General features: G+C 42.1%; 1 protein-coding gene across 1 annotated transcript in view; it reads left to right on the forward strand.

Moving 5' to 3' along the window:
• LOC139762299 (protein FAM32A) overlaps positions 1–18,284 on the forward strand; it is a 53,781-nt gene that overhangs the window by 28,815 nt on the left and 6,682 nt on the right. The window contains exon 3 of the mRNA XM_071686896.1: positions 16,894–17,048. Within this exon, the coding sequence (XP_071542997.1) occupies positions 16,894–17,016 (123 nt within the window). The 3' untranslated portion in view covers positions 17,017–17,048. The remainder of the gene's footprint in view (positions 1–16,893; positions 17,049–18,284) is intronic.

Here is an 18,284-nt window from a genome sequence, read left to right on the forward strand (position 1 = left end):
AATGCATTATATGTTCTTTGTATTGTATTTATCATTGTATCTGTGTATCATTTGTATAATTGAAAGTACAGTCTCATCAAAGATCTTATCACTCCAAAGGAGTCTACATTTCCCTGCTACTGGTAAGTAGCACAGCCTTGGGCTGCAAGAGCCTTTAAAAAGGTCATGGGTAACACCAGGACTCCTCTGTAGAAAAAATATGAAAATGGTATGGAAGTAGACAAGATCATTAACCAGCTGAAGCGAACATGTGGTCACAGGTGGATGGAGTGGGGAATGGTGATAGAGATCTTGTTGGAATGTAGAGATGGAAATGCATAAAATGTTAAAGTCCTGTATTGGAAATCACTTGAATTCCTGGAGATCAACCCAAACATTTGCTACAGGGAGCACTAGAGTCACTGTATTTAGTGAATTTTCAATAAATTTGACAGCAGTGAATCAAATGTAGACATTGTGTGTTGTCTGTTGGAGATTCTCCTCCATCTCATTAATACTGATTCTGTCATGTTTATATTGAACATTAATACAGGTGAAGTATTTGTCAACCAAAAAGTTACTGTTACAAACATTAGTCCAACTTTACCATGTAATATACCAGTGTAATTGCTTCAGTTTGCTTATATTGGTATCTTTCTATTTCTCTGACCCCCGTTCTCTTCAGAAACTCCCTCAAGGGGGTGGCATAGTGGCCATGGCAAAAGATTCTTCATAATTGGTGAACTCCACTGCCACTTTGTAGTCTTTTAAACCTTACTCTTAACAGGCCGTTGGCAGAGATCAACTCTAGTGCAGTTTTCAGTCTCCAACCTGACGTTCCTACTGACTGTTTCTATGTATTCCAACCTACTACTGGTACTTAATGCTCTATGTTATGTTCTTTCCTACTACTGTTCCCGAATGATCTGCTTAATATTCCTGTCTAATGTTCATATCTACTGCTTCTATTTATTACTCCTAACATTTTGCCAGAAGGCAGAGCTATTGCATAGGGCTCACCACTGGAAAATTTAGTATCACAAGGAATGAATAGTGTGAGTTAAGTGTTACAAGAGCTACATGTGCCAAGGAAAGATTTTATGCCTGCAGTTCATGTATCTGTTAGGCAGAAAGAAAAGTAAGAGGATTGCAACGTGACAAACACTGACTGAAGTGTTGGTTCACCATGCAGCCTTCACTGACCCTCCTGATAGGTTGGTAGTACTGGTAATATACCTCCATGGTCAGTGGCAGCATACCAACTACTACCTTATATTAGTACTTTTTAAAAAAGCCCCCTGATCATTTATTCAGTCATCATGTAAGAACATAATGAAAAGAATGTTTAGGAGAAATTATTTATTATACTTGAAATCTGATTCCCATGTCAGCGAGGCAGCACCAGGAAACAGACGATGAATGGCCCATCCACTCATATAGACATATATATGCATAAACGCCCATACATACACATATACATATTTTTTTTTTTTTTTTTTGCTTTGTCGCTGTCTCCCGCGTTTGCGAGGTAGCGCAAGGAAACAGACGAAAGAAATGGCCCAACCCACCCCCATACACATGTATATACATACGTCCACACACGCAAATATACATACCTACACAGCTTTCCATGGTTTACCCCAGACGCTTCACATGCCCCGATTCAATCCACTGACAGCACGTCAACCCCGGTATACCACATCGCTCCAATTCACTCTATTCCTTGCCCTCCTTTCACCCTCCTGCATGTTCAGGCCCCGATCACACAAAATCTTTTTCACTCCATCTTTCCACCTCCAATTTGGTTTCCCCTCTTCTCCTCGTTCCCTCCACCTCCGACACATATATCCTCTTGGTCAATCTTTCCTCACTCATTCTCTCCATGTGCTCTCTCCATGTGCCCAAACCATTTCAAAACACCCTTCTCTGCTCTCTCAAACACGCTCTTTTTATTTCCACACATCTCTCTTACCCTTACGTTACTTACTCGATCAAACCACCTCACACCACACATTGTCCTCAAACATCTCATTTCCAGCACATCCATCCTCCTGTGCACAACTCTATCCATAGCCCACGCCTCGCAACCATACAACATTGTTGGAACCACTATTCCTTCAAACATACCCATTTTTGCTTTCCGAGATAATGTTCTCGACTTCCACACATTCTTCAAGGCTCCCAGAATTTTCGCCCCCTCCCCCACCCTATGCTCCACTTCCGCTTCCATGGTTCCATCCGCTACCAGATCCACTCCCAGATATCTAAAACACTTCACTTCCTACAGGTTTTCTCCATTCAAACTCACCTCCCAATTGACTTGACCCTCAACCCTACTGTACCTAATAACCTTGCTCTTATTCACATTTACTCTTAACTTTCTTCTTTCACACACTTTACCAAACTCAGTCACCAGCTTCTGCAGTTTCTCACATGAATCAGCCACCAGCGCTGTATCATCAGCGAACAAGAACAACAACTGACTCACTTCCCAAGCTCTCTCATCCCCAACAGACTTCATACTTGCCCCTCTTTCCAAAACTCTTGCATTCACCTCCCTAACAACCCCATCCATAAACAAATTAAACAACCATGGAGACATCACAGACCCCTGCCGCAAACCTACATTCACTGAGAACCAATCACTTTCCTCTCTTCCTACACGTACACATGCCTTACATCCTCGATAAAAACTTTTCACTGCTTCTAACAACTTGCCTCCCACACCATATATCTTAATACCTTCCACAGAGCATCTCTATCAACTCTATCATATGCCTTCTCCAGATCCATAAATGCTACATACAAATCCATTTGCTTTTCTAAGTATTTCTCACATACATTCTTCAAAGCAAACACCTGAACCTCTGTAATTTGAGCACTCACTCTTATCCCCTTTGCCTTTGTACAATGGCACTATGCACGCATTCCGCCAATCCCCAGGCACCTCACCGTGAGTCATACATACATTAAATAACCTTACCAACCAGTCAACAATACAGTCACCCCCTTTTTTAATAAATTCCACTGCAATACCATCCAAACCTGCTGCTTTGCCGGCTTTCATCTTCCGCAAAGCTTTTACTACCTCTTCTCTGTTTACCAAATCATTTTCCCTAACCCTCTCACTTTGCACACCACCTCGACCAAAACACCCTATATCTGCCACTCTGTCATCAAACACATTCAACAAACCTTCAAAATACTCACTCCATCTCCTTCTCACATCACCACTACTTGTTATCACCTCCCCATTTGCGCCCTTCACTGAAGTTCCCATTTTTTTTTTTTTTTTTTTTTAACTATTCGCCATTTCCCGCGTTAGCGAGGTAGCGTTAAGAACAGAGGACTGGGCCTTTTTTGGAATATCCTCACCTGGCCCCCTCTGTTCCTTCTTTTGGAAAATTAAAAAAAAAAACGAGAGGGGAGGATTTCCAGCCCCCGCTCCCTCCCCTTTTAGCCGCCTTCTACGACACGCAGGGAATACGTGGGAAGTATTCTTAATCCCCTATCCCCAGGGATAATATACATATATATATATATATATTTATTTATTTGCTTTGTCGCTGTCTCCCGCGTTAGCGAGGTAGCGCAAGGAAACAGACGAAAGAATGGCCCAACCCACCCACATACACATGTATATACATACATGTCCACACATGCAAATATACATACCTATACATCTCAATGTACACATATATATACACACAGACATATACATATATGGTTGTATGGTTGCGAGGCGTGAGCTATGGATAGAGTTGTGCGCAGGAGGATGGATGTGCTGGAAATGAGATGTTTGAGGACAATGTGTGGTGTGAGGTGGTTTGATCGAGTAAGTAACGTAAGGGTAAGAGAGATGTGTGGAAATAAAAAGAGCGTGGTTGAGAGAGCAGAAGAGGGTGTTTTGAAATGGTTTGGGCACATGGAGAGAATGAGTGAGGAAAGATTGACCAAGAGGATATATGTGTCGGAGGTGGAGGGAACGAGGAGAAGAGGGAGACTAATTTGGAGGTGGAAAGATGGAGTAAAAAAGATTTTGTGTGATCGGGGCCTGAACATGCAGGAGGGTGAAAGGAGGGCAAGGAATAGAGTGAAGTGGAGCGATGTGGTATACCGGGGTTGACGTGCTGTCAGTGGATTGAATCGGGGCATGTGAAGCGTCTGGGGTAAACCATGGAAAGCTGTGTAGGTATGTATATTTGCATGTGTGGACGTATGTATATACATGTGTATGGGGGTGGGTTGGGCCATTTCTTTCGTCTGTTTCCTTGCGCTACCTCGCAAACGTGGGAGACCGCGACAAAAAAAAAAAAAAATATACATATATACACATGTACATAATTCATACTGTCTGTGCCTTTATTTGTTCCCATCGCCACCTCGCCACACATGGAATAACAACCCCCGCCCCCCTCTTGTGTGCGAGGTAGCGCTAGGAAAAGACACCAAAGGCCCCATTTGTTCACACTCAGTCTCTAGCTGTCATGTAATAATGCACTGAAACCACAGCTCCCTTTCCACATCCAGGCCTCACACAACTTTCCATGGTTTACCCCAGACGCTTCACATGCCCTGGTTCAATCCATTAACAGCATGTCAACCCCGGTATTACACATCGTTCCAATTCACTCTATTCCTTGCACGCCTTTCACCCTCCTGCATGTTCAGACCCCGATCACTCAAAATCTTTTTCACTCCATATTTCCACCTCCAATTTGATCTCCCACTTCTCCTCGTTCCCTTCACCTCTGACACATATATCCTCTTGGTCAATCTTTCCTCACTCATTCTCTCCATGTGACCAAACCATTTCAAAACACCCTCTTCTGCTCTCTCAACCACACTCTTTTTATTTCCACACATCTCTCTTAACGTTACATTACTTACTCGATCAAACCACCTCACACCACATATTGTCCTCAAACATCTCATTTCCAGCACATCCATCCTCCTGCGCACAACTCTATCCATAGCCCACGCCTCGCAACCATGCAACATTGTTGGAACCACTATTCCTTCAAACACCCATTTTTGCTTTCCGAGATAATGTTCTCGACTTCCACACATTCTTGAAGGCTCCCAGGATTTTCGCCCCCTCCCCCACCCTATGATTCACTTCCGCTTCCATGGTTCCATCCGCTGCCAGATCCACTCCCACATATCTAAAACACTTTACTTCCTCCAGTTTTTCTCCATTCAAACTTACCTCCCAATTGACTTGACCCTCATCCCTACTGTACCTAATAACCTTGCTCTTATTCACATTCACTCTTAACTTTCTTCTTTCACACACTTTACCAAACTCAGTCACCAGCTTCTGCAGTTTCTTACATGAATCAGCCACCAGCACTGTATCATCAGCGAACAACAACTGACTCACTTCCCAAGCTCTCTCATCCAGAACAGACTGCATACTTGCCCCTCTTTCCAAAACTCTTGCATTCACCTCCCTAACAACCCCATCCATAAACAAATTAAACAACCATGGAGACATCACACACCCCTGCCGCAAACATACATTCATTGAGAACCAATCACTTTCCTCTCTTCCTACACGTACACATGCCTTACATCCTCGATAAAAACTTTTCACTGCTTCTAACAACTTGCCTCCCACACCATATATTCTTAAAACCTTCCACAGAGCATCTCTATCAACTCTATCATATGCCTTCTCCAGATCCATAAATGCTACATACAAATCCATTTGTTTTTCTAAGTATTTCTCACAAACATTCTTCAAAGCAAACACCTGATCCACACATCCTCTACCACTTCTGAAACCACACTGCTCTTCCCCAATCTGATGCTCTGTACATGCCTTCACCCTCTCAATCAATACCCTTCCATATGATTTACCAGGAACACTCAACAAACTTATACCTCTGAAATCTGAGCACTCACTCTTATCCCCTTTGCCTTTGTACAGTGGCACTATGCAAGCATTCCGCCAATCCTCAGGCACCTCACCGTGAGTCATACATACATTAGATAACCTTACCAACCAGTCAACAATACAGTCACCCCCTTTTTTAATAAATTCCACTGCAATACCATCCAAACCTGCTGCCTTGCCGGCTTTCATCTTCCGCAAAGCTTTTACTACCTCTTCTCTGTTTACCAAATCATTTTCCCTAACCCTCTCACTTTGCACACCACCTCAACCAAAACACCCTATATCTGCCACTCTGTCATCAAACACATTCAACAAACCTTCAAAATACTCACTCCATCTCCTTCTCACATCACCACTACTTGTTATCACCTCCCCATTTGCGCCCTTCACTGAAGTTCCCATTTTTTTTTTTTTTTTTTAACTTCGCCATTTACCGCGTTAGCGAGGTAGCGTTAAGAACAGAGGACTGGGCCTTTTTTGGAATATCCTCACCTGGCCCCCTCTGTTCCTTCTTTTGGAAAATTAAAAAAAAAAACGAGAGGGGAGGATTTCCAGCCCCCCGCTCCCTCCCCTTTCAGTCGCCTTCTACGACACGCAGGGAATACGTGGGAAGTATTCTTAATCCCCTATCCCCAGGGATAATATACATATTTTTTTTTTTTTATACTTTGTCGCTGTCTCCCGCGTTTGCGAGGTAGCGCAAGGAAACAGACGAAAGAAATGGCCCAACCCCCCCCTCATACACATGTATATACATACGTCCACACACGCAAATATACATACCTACACAGCTTTCCATGGTTTACCCCAGACGCTTCACATGCCTTGATTCAATCCACTGACAGCACGTCAGCCCCGGTATACCACATCGCTCCAATTCACCCTGTTCCTTGCCCTCCTTTCACCCTCCTGCATGTTCAGGCCCCGATCACAAAAAATCTTTTTCACTCCATCTTTCCACCTCCAATTTGGTCTCACTCTTCTCCTTGTTCCCTCCACCTCCGACACATATATCCTCTTGGACAATCTTTCCTCACTCATCCTCTCCATGTGCCCAAACCACTTCAAAACACCCTCTTCTGCTCTCTCAACCATGCTCTTTTTATTTCCACACATCTCTCTTACCCTTACGTTACTCACTCGATCAAACCACCTCACACCACACATTGTCCTCAAACATCTCATTTCCAGCGCATCCATCCTCCTGCGCACAACTCTATCCATAGCCCACGCCTCGCAACCATACAACATTGTTGGAACCACTATTCCTTCAAACATACCCATTTTTGCTTTCCGAGATAATGTTCTCGACTTCCACACATTCTTCAAGGCCCCCAGAATTTTCGCCCCCTCCCCCACCCTATGATCCACTTCCACTTCCATGGTTCCATCCGCTGCCAGATCCACTCCCAGATATCTAAAACACTTCACTTCCTCCAGTTTTTCTGACCCTCAACCCTACTGTACCTAATAACCTTGCTCTTATTCACATTTACTCTTAACTTTCTTCTTCCACACACTTTACCAAACTCAGTCACCAGCTTCTGCAGTTTCACACATACATATATATATATATATATATATATATATATTTTTTTTTTTTTTTTTTTTTTTTTTTTTTTTTATACTTTGTCGCTGTCTCCCGCGTTTGCGAGGTAGCGCAAGGAAACAGACGAAAGAAATGGCCCAACCCCCCCCATACACATGTACATACACACGTCCACACACGCAAATATACATACCTACACAGCTTTCCATGGTTTACCCCAGACGCTTCACATGCCTTGATTCAATCCACTGACAGCACGTCAACCCCTGTATACCACATCGCTCCAATTCACTCTATTCCTTGCCCTCCTTTCACCCTCCTGCATGTTCAGGCCCCGATCACACAAAATCCTTTTCACTCCATCTTTCCACCTCCAATTTGGTCTCCCTCTTCTCCTCGTTCCCTCCACCTCCGACACATATATCCTCTTGGTCAATCTTTCCTCACTCATTCTCTCCATGTGCCCAAACCACTTCAAAACACCCTCTTCTGCTCTCTCAACCACGCTCTTTTTATTTCCACACATCTCTCTTACCCTTACGTTACTTACTCGATCAAACCACCTCACACCACACATTGTCCTCAAACATCTCATTTCCAGCACATCCATCCTCCTACGCACAACTCTATCCATAGCCCACGCCTCGCAACCATACAACATTGTTGGAACTACTATTCCTTCAAACATACCCATTTTTGCTTTCCGGGATAATGTTCTCGAATTCCACACATTTTTCAAGGCTCCCAAAATTTTCGCCCCCTCCCCCACCCTATGATCCACTTCCGCTTCCATGGTTCCATCCGCTGACAGATCCACTCCCAGATATCTAAAACACTTCACTTCCTCCAGCCTCTCACCATTCAAACTCACCTCCCAATTGACTTGACCCTCAACCCTACTGTACCTAATAACCTTGCTCTTATTGACATTTACTCTTAACTTTCTTCTTCCACACACTTTACCAAACTCCGTCACCAGCTTCTGCAGTTTCTCACATGAATCCGCCACCAGCGCTGTATCATCAGCGAACAACAACTGACTCACTTCCCAAGCTCTCTCATCCAGAACAGACTGCATACTTGCCCCTCTTTCCAAAACTCTTGCATTCACCTCCCTAACAACCCCATCCATAAACAAATTAAACAACCATGGAGACATCACACACCCCTGCCGCAAACATACATTCATTGAGAACCAATCACTTTCCTCTCTTCCTACACGTACACATGCCTTACATCCTCGATAAAAACTTTTCACTGCTTCTAACAACTTGCCTCCCACACCATATATTCTTAAAACCTTCCACAGAGCATCTCTATCAACTCTATCATATGCCTTCTCCAGATCCATAAATGCTACATACAAATCCATTTGTTTTTCTAAGTATTTCTCACAAACATTCTTCAAAGCAAACACCTGATCCACACATCCTCTACCACTTCTGAAACCACACTGCTCTTCCCCAATCTGATGCTCTGTACATGCCTTCACCCTCTCAATCAATACCCTTCCATATAATTTACCAGGAACACTCAACAAACTTATACCTCTGAAATTTGAGCACTCACTCTTATCCCCTTTGTCTTTGTACAATGGCACTATGCAAGCATTCCGCCAATCCTCTGGCACCTCACCATGAATCATACATACATTAAATAACCTTACCAACCAGTCAACAATACAGTCACCCCCTTTTTTAATAAATTCCACTGCAATACCATCCAAACCTGCTGCCTTGCTGGCTTTCATCTTCCTTAAAGCTTTTACTACCTCTTCTCTATTTACCAAATCATTTTTCCTAACCCTCTCACTCTGCACACCACCTCGACCAAAACACCCTATATCTGCCACTCTATCATCAAACACATTCAACAAACCTTCAAAATACTCACTCCATCTCCCTCTCACATCACCACTACTTGTTATCATCTCCCCATTAGCCCCCTTGACTGAAGTTCCCATTTGCTCCCTTGTCTTACACACTTTATTTACCTCCTTCCAAAACATCTTTTTATTCTCCCTGAAATTTAATGATACTCTCTCACCCTAATTCTCATTTGCCCTCTTTTTCACATCTTGCACCTTTCTCTTGACCTCCTGCCTCTTTCTTTTATACCTCTCCCACTCATTTGCATTTTTTCCCTGCAAAAATTGTCCAAATGCCTCTCTCTTCTCTTTCACTAATAATCTTACTTCTTCATCCCACCACTCACTACCTTTTCTAATCAACCCACCTCCCACGCTTCTCATGCCACAAGCATCTTTTGCGCAAGCCATCACTGCTTCCCTAAATACATCCCATTCCTCCCCCACTCCCCTTACCTCCTTTGTTCTCACCTTTTTCCATTCTGTACTCAGTCTCTCCTGGTACTTCCTCACACAAGTCTCCGTCTCAAGCTCACTTACTCTCACCACTCTCTTCACCCCAACATTCTCTCTTCTTTTCTGAAAACCCCCACAAATCTTCACCTTCGCCTCCACAAGATAATGATCAGACATCCCTCCAGTTGCACCTCTCAGCACATTAACATCCAAAAGTCTCTCTTTCGTGCGTCTATCAATTAACACATAATCCAATAACGCTCTCTGGCCATCTCTCCTACTTACATATGTATACTTATGTATATCTCGCTTTTTAAACCAGGTATTCCCAATCACCAGTCCTTTTTCAGCACATAAATCTACAAGCTCTTCACCATTTCCATTTACAACACTGAACACTCCATGTGTACCAATTATTCCCTCAACTGCCACATTACTCACCTTTGCATTCAAATCACCCATCACTATAACCCGGTCTTGTGCATCAAAACCACCAACACACTCATTCAGCTGCTCCCAAAACACTTGCCTCTCATGATCTTTCTTCTCATGCCCCGGTGCATATGCACCAATAATCACCCATCTCTCTCCATCAACTTTCAGTTTTACCCATATCAATCTAGAATTTAGTTTCTTACACTCTATCACATACTCCCACAACTCCTGATTCAGGAGTAGTGCTACTCCTTCCCTTGCTCTTGTCCTCTCACTAACCCCTGACTTTACTCCCAAGACATTCCCAAACCACTCTTCCCCTTTACCCTTGAGCTTCGTTTCACTCAGAGCCAAAACATCCAGGTTCCTTTCCTCAAACATACTACCTATCTCTCCTTTTTTCTCATCTTGGTTACATCCACACACATTTAGAGACCCCAATCTGAGCCTTCGAGGAGGATGAGCACTCCTCGCGTGACTCCTTCTTCTGTTTCCCCTTTTAGAAATTTAAAATACAAGGAGGGGAGGGTTTCTGGCCCCCCGCTCCCATCCCCTTTAGTCGCCTTCTACGACATGTGAGGAATGCGTGGGAAGTATTCTTTCTCCCCTATCCCCCGGGATATGATGATATATATATATCATCATCATATACACACACATACACAGACATATGCTTATACACACATGTATATATTCATACTTGCCTTCATCCCTTCCTGGCGCTACCCCGCCCCACAGGAAACAGCATTGCTACACCCCTTCCAGCAAGGTAGCGCCAGAAAAACAGACGAAAAAGGTCATGTTTGTTCACAGTTGGTCTGTAACTCATGTGTAATGCACTGAAATCACAGCTTCCTATCCACATCCAGGCCCCACAGACCTTTCCATGCTTTACCCCAGATGTTTTACATGCCCAGGTTCAGTCCATTGACAGCACGTCGACCCCAGTATACCACATCGTTTCAGTTCATTCCATTCCTTGCATGCCTCCCACCATCCTGTATGTTCAGGCCCTGATCGCTCAAAATCATTTTCTCTCCATCCTTCCCCCTCCAATTTGGTCTCCTGCTTCTCCTTGTTCCCTCCATCTTTGACACATATATGCTCTTTGTCAATCTTTCCTCACTCATTCTCTCCATATGTCCAAACCATTTCAACACACCCTCTTCTGCTCTCTCAACCACATTCTTTTTATTTCCACACCTCACTCTTACCCTTTCATTACTTACTTGATCAAATCACCTGACACCACATATTGTCCTCAAACATTTCATTTCCAACATATCCACCCTCCTCTGTATAACCCTGTCTATAGCCCATGCCTCACAGCCATATAACATTGTTGGAAGTACTATTCCTTCAAACATACCCACTTTTGCTATTCGAGATAACATTCACTCCTTCCACACATTCTTCATTGCTCCCAGAACCTTCGCCCCCTCCCCTACCCTGTGACTCACTTCCACTTCCATGGTTCCATCTGCTGCTTAGTCCACTCCCAGCTATCTAAAACACTCCAATTCCTCCAATTTCTCCCCATTCAGACTTACATCCCAAATAACTTGTCCCTCAACCCTATTGAACCTAATAACCTTGCTCTTATTCACAGTTGCACTCAACTTATTCACATTTACTCTCAACTTTCTCCTATCACACTTTTCCAAACTTAGTCACCAACTTCTGCAGTTTCTCACATGAATCAGCCACTAGAGCTATATCATCAACAAACAACAACTGACTCACTTCCCAGGCCCTCCCATCCCCAACAGACTGCGTACTTGCCCCTCTCTCCAAAATTCTTGCATTTACCTTCCTAACCACCCCATCCATAAACAAATTAAATAACCATGGGGACACCTCACATTCCTGCTGCAAACTGACATTCACTGGGAACCAATCACTGTCCTCTCTTCCTATTCGGACACATGCCTTACATCCTTGGTAAAAACTTTTCAGTGCTTCTGGCTACTTACCTCCCACACCGTATACCCTTAAAACCTTCCACATTGCATCTCTATCAACCCAATCATATGCTACACACAAATCCATCTGTTTTTCTAAGTATTTCTAACATACATTCTTCAAAGCAATCACCTGATCCACACATCCTCAACCACTGAAACCACACTGCTCTTCCCCAATCTGATGCTCTGTACATGTCTTCACCCTTTCAATCAATACCTTCCCATATAATTTCCCAGGAATACTCAACAAACTTATGCCTCTGTAGTTTGAACACTCACCTTTATCCCCTTTGCCTTTGTACAAAGGCACTATGCATGCATTCTGCCAACCCTCAGGCACTTCACCATGGTCCATACATACATTGAATATCCTTACCTTTCATACTAAATTCCACTGCAATACCATCCAAACCTGCCGCCTTGTTGGATTTCATCTTCTGCAAAGCTTTCACTACCTCTTAAGACTCTCTTTACCAAGCCATTCTCCCTCACTCTCTCATTTTGTGCACCACCCCGACCAAAACACCCTATATCTGCCATTCTACATGAAACACATTCTGCAGACCTTCAAAATACTCACTCCATCTCCTTCTAACTTCATCACTACCTGTTCTTTCCTCCCCACTTGCCCCCTTCACTTATGTTCCCATTTGTTCTCTTTGTCTTATGCACATTATTTACTTCCTCCCAAAACATCTTTTTATTCTCCCTAAAGCTCATTTGCCCCCTTTTTCAACCCTTGCCCCTGTCTTTTGACCTCCTCCTGCCTTCTTTTATACATCTCCCAGGCATTTGCACTACTTCCCTGCAAGTATCATCCAAACGCCTCTCTTTTCTCTTTCCCTAACAGCCTTACTTCCTCATTCCACCACTCACTACCCTTTCTCATCTGCCCAACTCCCACTTTTTATCATGTAACATGCAAGCCATCACTGCTTCCCTAAATACATCCCATTCCTCATCCACTCCTCTCAAGTTATTTACTCTCACATTTTGCCATTCTACACTTAGTCTCTCCTGGTACTTCCTCGCTCAAGTCTCCTTTCCAAGCTCACTTACTCTCATCACTTTCTTCTCCGCAACATTCTCTCTTCTTTTTTGAAAACCTCTATAAATCTTCACCTTCGCTTCCACAAGATAGTGATCAGACATCCCTCATGCACCTCTCTCGCAAACACTATTCCATGCATTCTTCCACCATTTCTCTCCCTCCTTCCATTCTATTTCCCCATGTCACAAGTGGTCTTTCTCTCACACCAACCTCTTTAATTGTACTATCATACATTCTTCTTATAAACCCAGTCTTGCATTCTTTCCACATACCCAAAACACCTCAACTTAATGCATTTCACCCATAATATTTTGAACATAATATTTTGTTGGATTTTTCCTGATTATTTTCAAAAAATGGATTTTCTTGAGAATTTTAGCATAGATGCTTTTCGGTATGCTGAATACGAATCTGTGGTCAAAACCCAAAAATTCGGGTAATTAGTTTAGTAATTAGCATACTAATTTTATTATAATTAATCCTAGGAGTAATTAAAGGCATTAATAATGCGAAATGCTGTCATTGGACTAGAAATTCTTAATCAGCATGTAAAATAACATCTATACCCAGATTTTCATTAAAATCTGAAGAAGTTGAAAATCTGAGCAAAAAATTTGGATTTTTCTTGATTTTTTTCAAAAAAATGGATTTTCTTGAGAATTTCAGGATAGATACTTTTAGGTATGCTCAATACGAATCTGAGGTCAAAACCCAAAAATTCGTGTAATTAGTCGAGTAATTAGCATACTAATTTTATCATAATTAATTTGTTAAGGCTATAGCCTTGGATTTTTCTTGATTTTTTTCAAAAAATGGATTTTCTTGAGAATTTCAGGATAGATACTTTTAGGTATGTTCAATACGAATCTGAGGTCAAAACCCAAAAATTCGTGTAATTAGTCGAGTAATTAGCATACTAATTTTATCATAATTAATCTTAGGAGTAATTAAAGGCATTAATAATGCAAAATGCTGTCATTTGACTAGAAATCCTTAATCTGCATGTAAAATAACATCTATACGCAGATTGTCATTAAAATCTGAAGAAGTTGAAAATCTGAACAAAATATTTTGCAAGGCTATAGCCTAAGATTTTTCCTAATGATTTTCAAAAAAAGGATTTTCTTGAGAATTTTAGCATAGATGCTTTTCACAGTTCATTCACTTTGCATTCCCTGCCATACCACATCTCTCATATACCCATTCTCTTCTTCATTTTGTCTAGTTATACCACATTCTCCTGTCAGCTCATTTTCACAGCCTGGATTCTATCTCTGTCTCCAATGCCAGTTCCCTACGGGAACTCTCATCGAGGGAGTGGCCATGGCAAAAGAATCTCCACTTATCCGTGTCCACACATGCCTCCCTCACATACATCATGTCTCACATTCTTCCATTTCTCTCCTTCCAGTACTCTTCCACTATTTTGCCATGTCACAGGTTGTCATCCTCTCACCAAAAAAACCTATAATTGTACTATTATACACTTTCCAGGTAAACCACTCCAGTCTTGCCTTCTTTCCGTGTGGCCAAACTACCTGAAAGTATTACATTTCAACCTCACTTCCACTCCACAATTTATTCACTTTGTGCTCCCCGCCATACCATTTCTCACACAAACCTTGTTCCCTGCCATACCACATCTTTCATACCCCATATTCCCTGCCATACCACATCTCTTATACACCCCTTCATTTCTTTCTTCATTCCATCTAGTCATACCACATACTATTCTCCAATAGCTTATTTCCACAGCCTGGGTTCTTGACCTCTGTGACTCATTCCATGTCCATATTTCAACTGCATAGGTCAGGGTTGAGAAGACTATGCTGCTCCTTTTATCCTCTCTTCTGTTCCATACTTACAGCTTTTATCCTTCATTATTCAAGGGACCCAGTGACTCTTCTACCTTGTACTGCTCTTTCCCTTATATTTCTTTCCCCACCAGCAAACTTACCCAAGATAGCTTGTAGATACTTATATTCTCTGACCTCTTTCAGTCTTTTTCCCCCCAGACCTGTAACAGTTTAGTTCACTTTCCTCTCTCACTCTGCTGGGTGTTGCAAAATCTATAGTTTCACTCTGTTTCCATTAAAACACCATTACTTTACTTTTACTTGCATTTACCTTCAGTTGACTATGCTTACACACATCGTAAAACACACTAATAACTTTCTGCAACTCCACTCTCAGCAAGCAACACAGTATCATCCACAAATGCTTGTCATGAGCTGCCATGCCTCACTGCCACACTGTCTCTATACCATCTTTCCCTGGATTTGCATTCACCCTTCCTATCACTACACACACATTTATTTTAAAAAGCCATTGTGACTGTACACAGCCCTGCCTCACTTCCACATGTATACCAAAATTTTTTTTCAACTCTCCTTCCACTCTTACACACATATTTGCTACTCTAAGGAAGGATTTCACACCACTCAACAGTTGTCTCCCTACCCTATATATTCTTAACACATACCATAAGCATTCCCCTTGACTTTGTGAAACACTTTCTCCGGGTCCACAAAACCTGCATAAAGCTTCATGCGTTTTGCTGGTTACTTTTACATGGTCATTTCAACCTTAAAAATTTGATCTACATGTCCCCTACCTTTCCTAAAACCCCCTTGCTCTTCACTTATTCTGCATTCAGTTACTTCCATCACTCTGTCAATCAACATTATTGCAGACACTTTTCTTGGTATACTTAACAGACATACCCCTAGCATTGCTATATACCTCCATAGCACCTGTCTCCTGAATAAAGGAACATGCAGGAATGAACAGGATAGAGTAACTTATGTGTTATACTGGGGCTAATATGCTGTCGTTGGACTGAACCTGGGCATTTGAAGCATTTGAAATAAACCATGAAGAGGGCTGTGGGGCTGATTGTGGATAGGGGGCTGTGGTTTTGGTGCATTGCACATGACAGCTAGAAAATGTGGCCTTTTTTCATCTATTCCAGGTGCAACCTTGCTATGCAGGAATCAGCAATCATGAAAAAAGTCCTATTTTCATATATAAAAACTTCCTTTCTAATTTTTTTTCCATTTTTTCATTATACGTTGTTGCTGTCTCCCGTGTTAGCGAGGTAGCACAAGGAAAAAGACAAAAGAATGGCCCAACCCACCCACATACACATGTATATACATACAGGCCCACATATGCACATATACATACCTCTGTCTAAAACACTTTACTTCCTCCAGTTTTTCTCCATTAAAACTTACCTCCCAGTTGACTTGACCCTCAACCCTCCTGAACCAAGTAAACTTGCTTTTATTCATATTTACTCTCAGCTTTCTTCTTTCACACACTTTACCAAACTCAGTCACCAGCTTCTGTAGTTTCTCACCCGAATCAGCCACCAGCGCTGTATCATCAGTGAACAACAACTGACTCACTTTCCAAGCCCTCTCATCCACAACAGACTGCATACTTGCCCCTCTCACTTTCCTTTTTGTTCACCATAATTCTTTTTTGAAGCACAAGCTTATCTAACATATTTATAGGTAACATAGTTCAACTTAATGTTTGTTATCAGTTTGACATCAGCTGTAAACATTGTATGTTTTTGATGGCTGTATTTTATCCTGATATGTCTGTACCTGTCAACAGTGTATGTTTAACAGCTGCACTTTCTTTTACTTATGCCTAAATATTAATGATGAATCACCTTTTCCGCAGGAAGCAGACCGAATTTTGAAAAAAGCCAGCAAGACTCATAAAGAGAAGGTTGAAGATTTCAATCGTCACTTAGACACCCTTACTGAACACTTTGACATTCCTAAAGTATCTTGGACAAAGTGAAGAATCTTGACCTTTTTTCTTCAGATTCTGTGGTATGTATCAAAGTTTTAAGGTGATATGAGTATAACTTTTTCTTATGGCATAGAAATACATGGCCTTGAGAGGTCGTGTGGCATTGCTCTATAACATAACCTAATAATTTTCAAAATTATACAGCTTGGGGAATGGGTTTCTGGTCCACCAAAAAGATGGACACCTTGTATGTAACTTGATTAAGATATGATATAAGAATGCATAATTTCCTTGTAATATGGCAGGGTTAGGATTTGTTCTGCAAAATGTCCATGCTTGTATGGATTCGATCTACCCTCATGTAATGCACCAAAACCACAGCCCCCTATCCATATTCAGGCCTTGGGAGGAAAGCAGTAAGTCATTATCAACACAGTGAAGGATAGGTCTGTTGAAGGGGTGTGTGTGATGTAACTATTAAAGATGAAAATTTGTTGAAATAGTTTGGACATATGGGAAGAATGAATGATGGAAGGTTGAATAAGAGGATATGTGTGTCAGATGTGGTGCGGACAAAGAGGAAGGGGTGACAAATTGAAGATGGAAGGATGGAGTGTAAAATGTTTTGAGTGATCAGGGTGTGAATGTGCAGAAGGGTGAAAGGTGTGCATGGGATAAGTGAGTTGGAGCAACATGTCTTACTGGGAGGTACATGCTGTCATGGACTGCATATACACCCCTGTGTACCATTTTGATCCCATTCACTCTATCCCATGCACACCTTTTGCCTTCCTGGATGTTCAGGCCCTGATCACTCAGAATATTTTTCACTCCATCCTTCCATCTCCCATTTGTCTCCCCTTTCTCCTTGTCCGCACCATATCTGACACATGGATCCTCTTTGTCAACCACTCATCACCCATTTAACCCACATGTCCAAACTATTTCCAATCACCCTCTTTATCTCTCCTGGTGACATCACATACCCCTGTTGCAAACCTTCTTCACTTAGAACTACTCATTCTCCTCTCAACATACTTGCATACATGCCTTACAGTCTTGATAAAACTCATTGCTTGTCGTAGCATACTTCCACACCATACATTCATATGACCTTCCACAAGGAATATCTATCATCATCATATGCTTTCTCTTTCTGTAGGTCCATGCATGTCCCTGACAATCCTTCTGCTTCTCTGCCCCCTTTTTCTACCCCTACACCTTCCTCTTTACTTTCTTCAGCAGCTTCATGTAAATCATGCTTAAGTATTAGCCATTATTATTATTATTATTATACTTTGTCGCTGTCTCCCGCG

This window comes from Panulirus ornatus, chromosome 43 (genome assembly GCF_036320965.1).
Source record: "Panulirus ornatus isolate Po-2019 chromosome 43, ASM3632096v1, whole genome shotgun sequence".
Taxonomy (NCBI): Eukaryota; Metazoa; Arthropoda; class Malacostraca; order Decapoda; family Palinuridae; genus Panulirus; species Panulirus ornatus.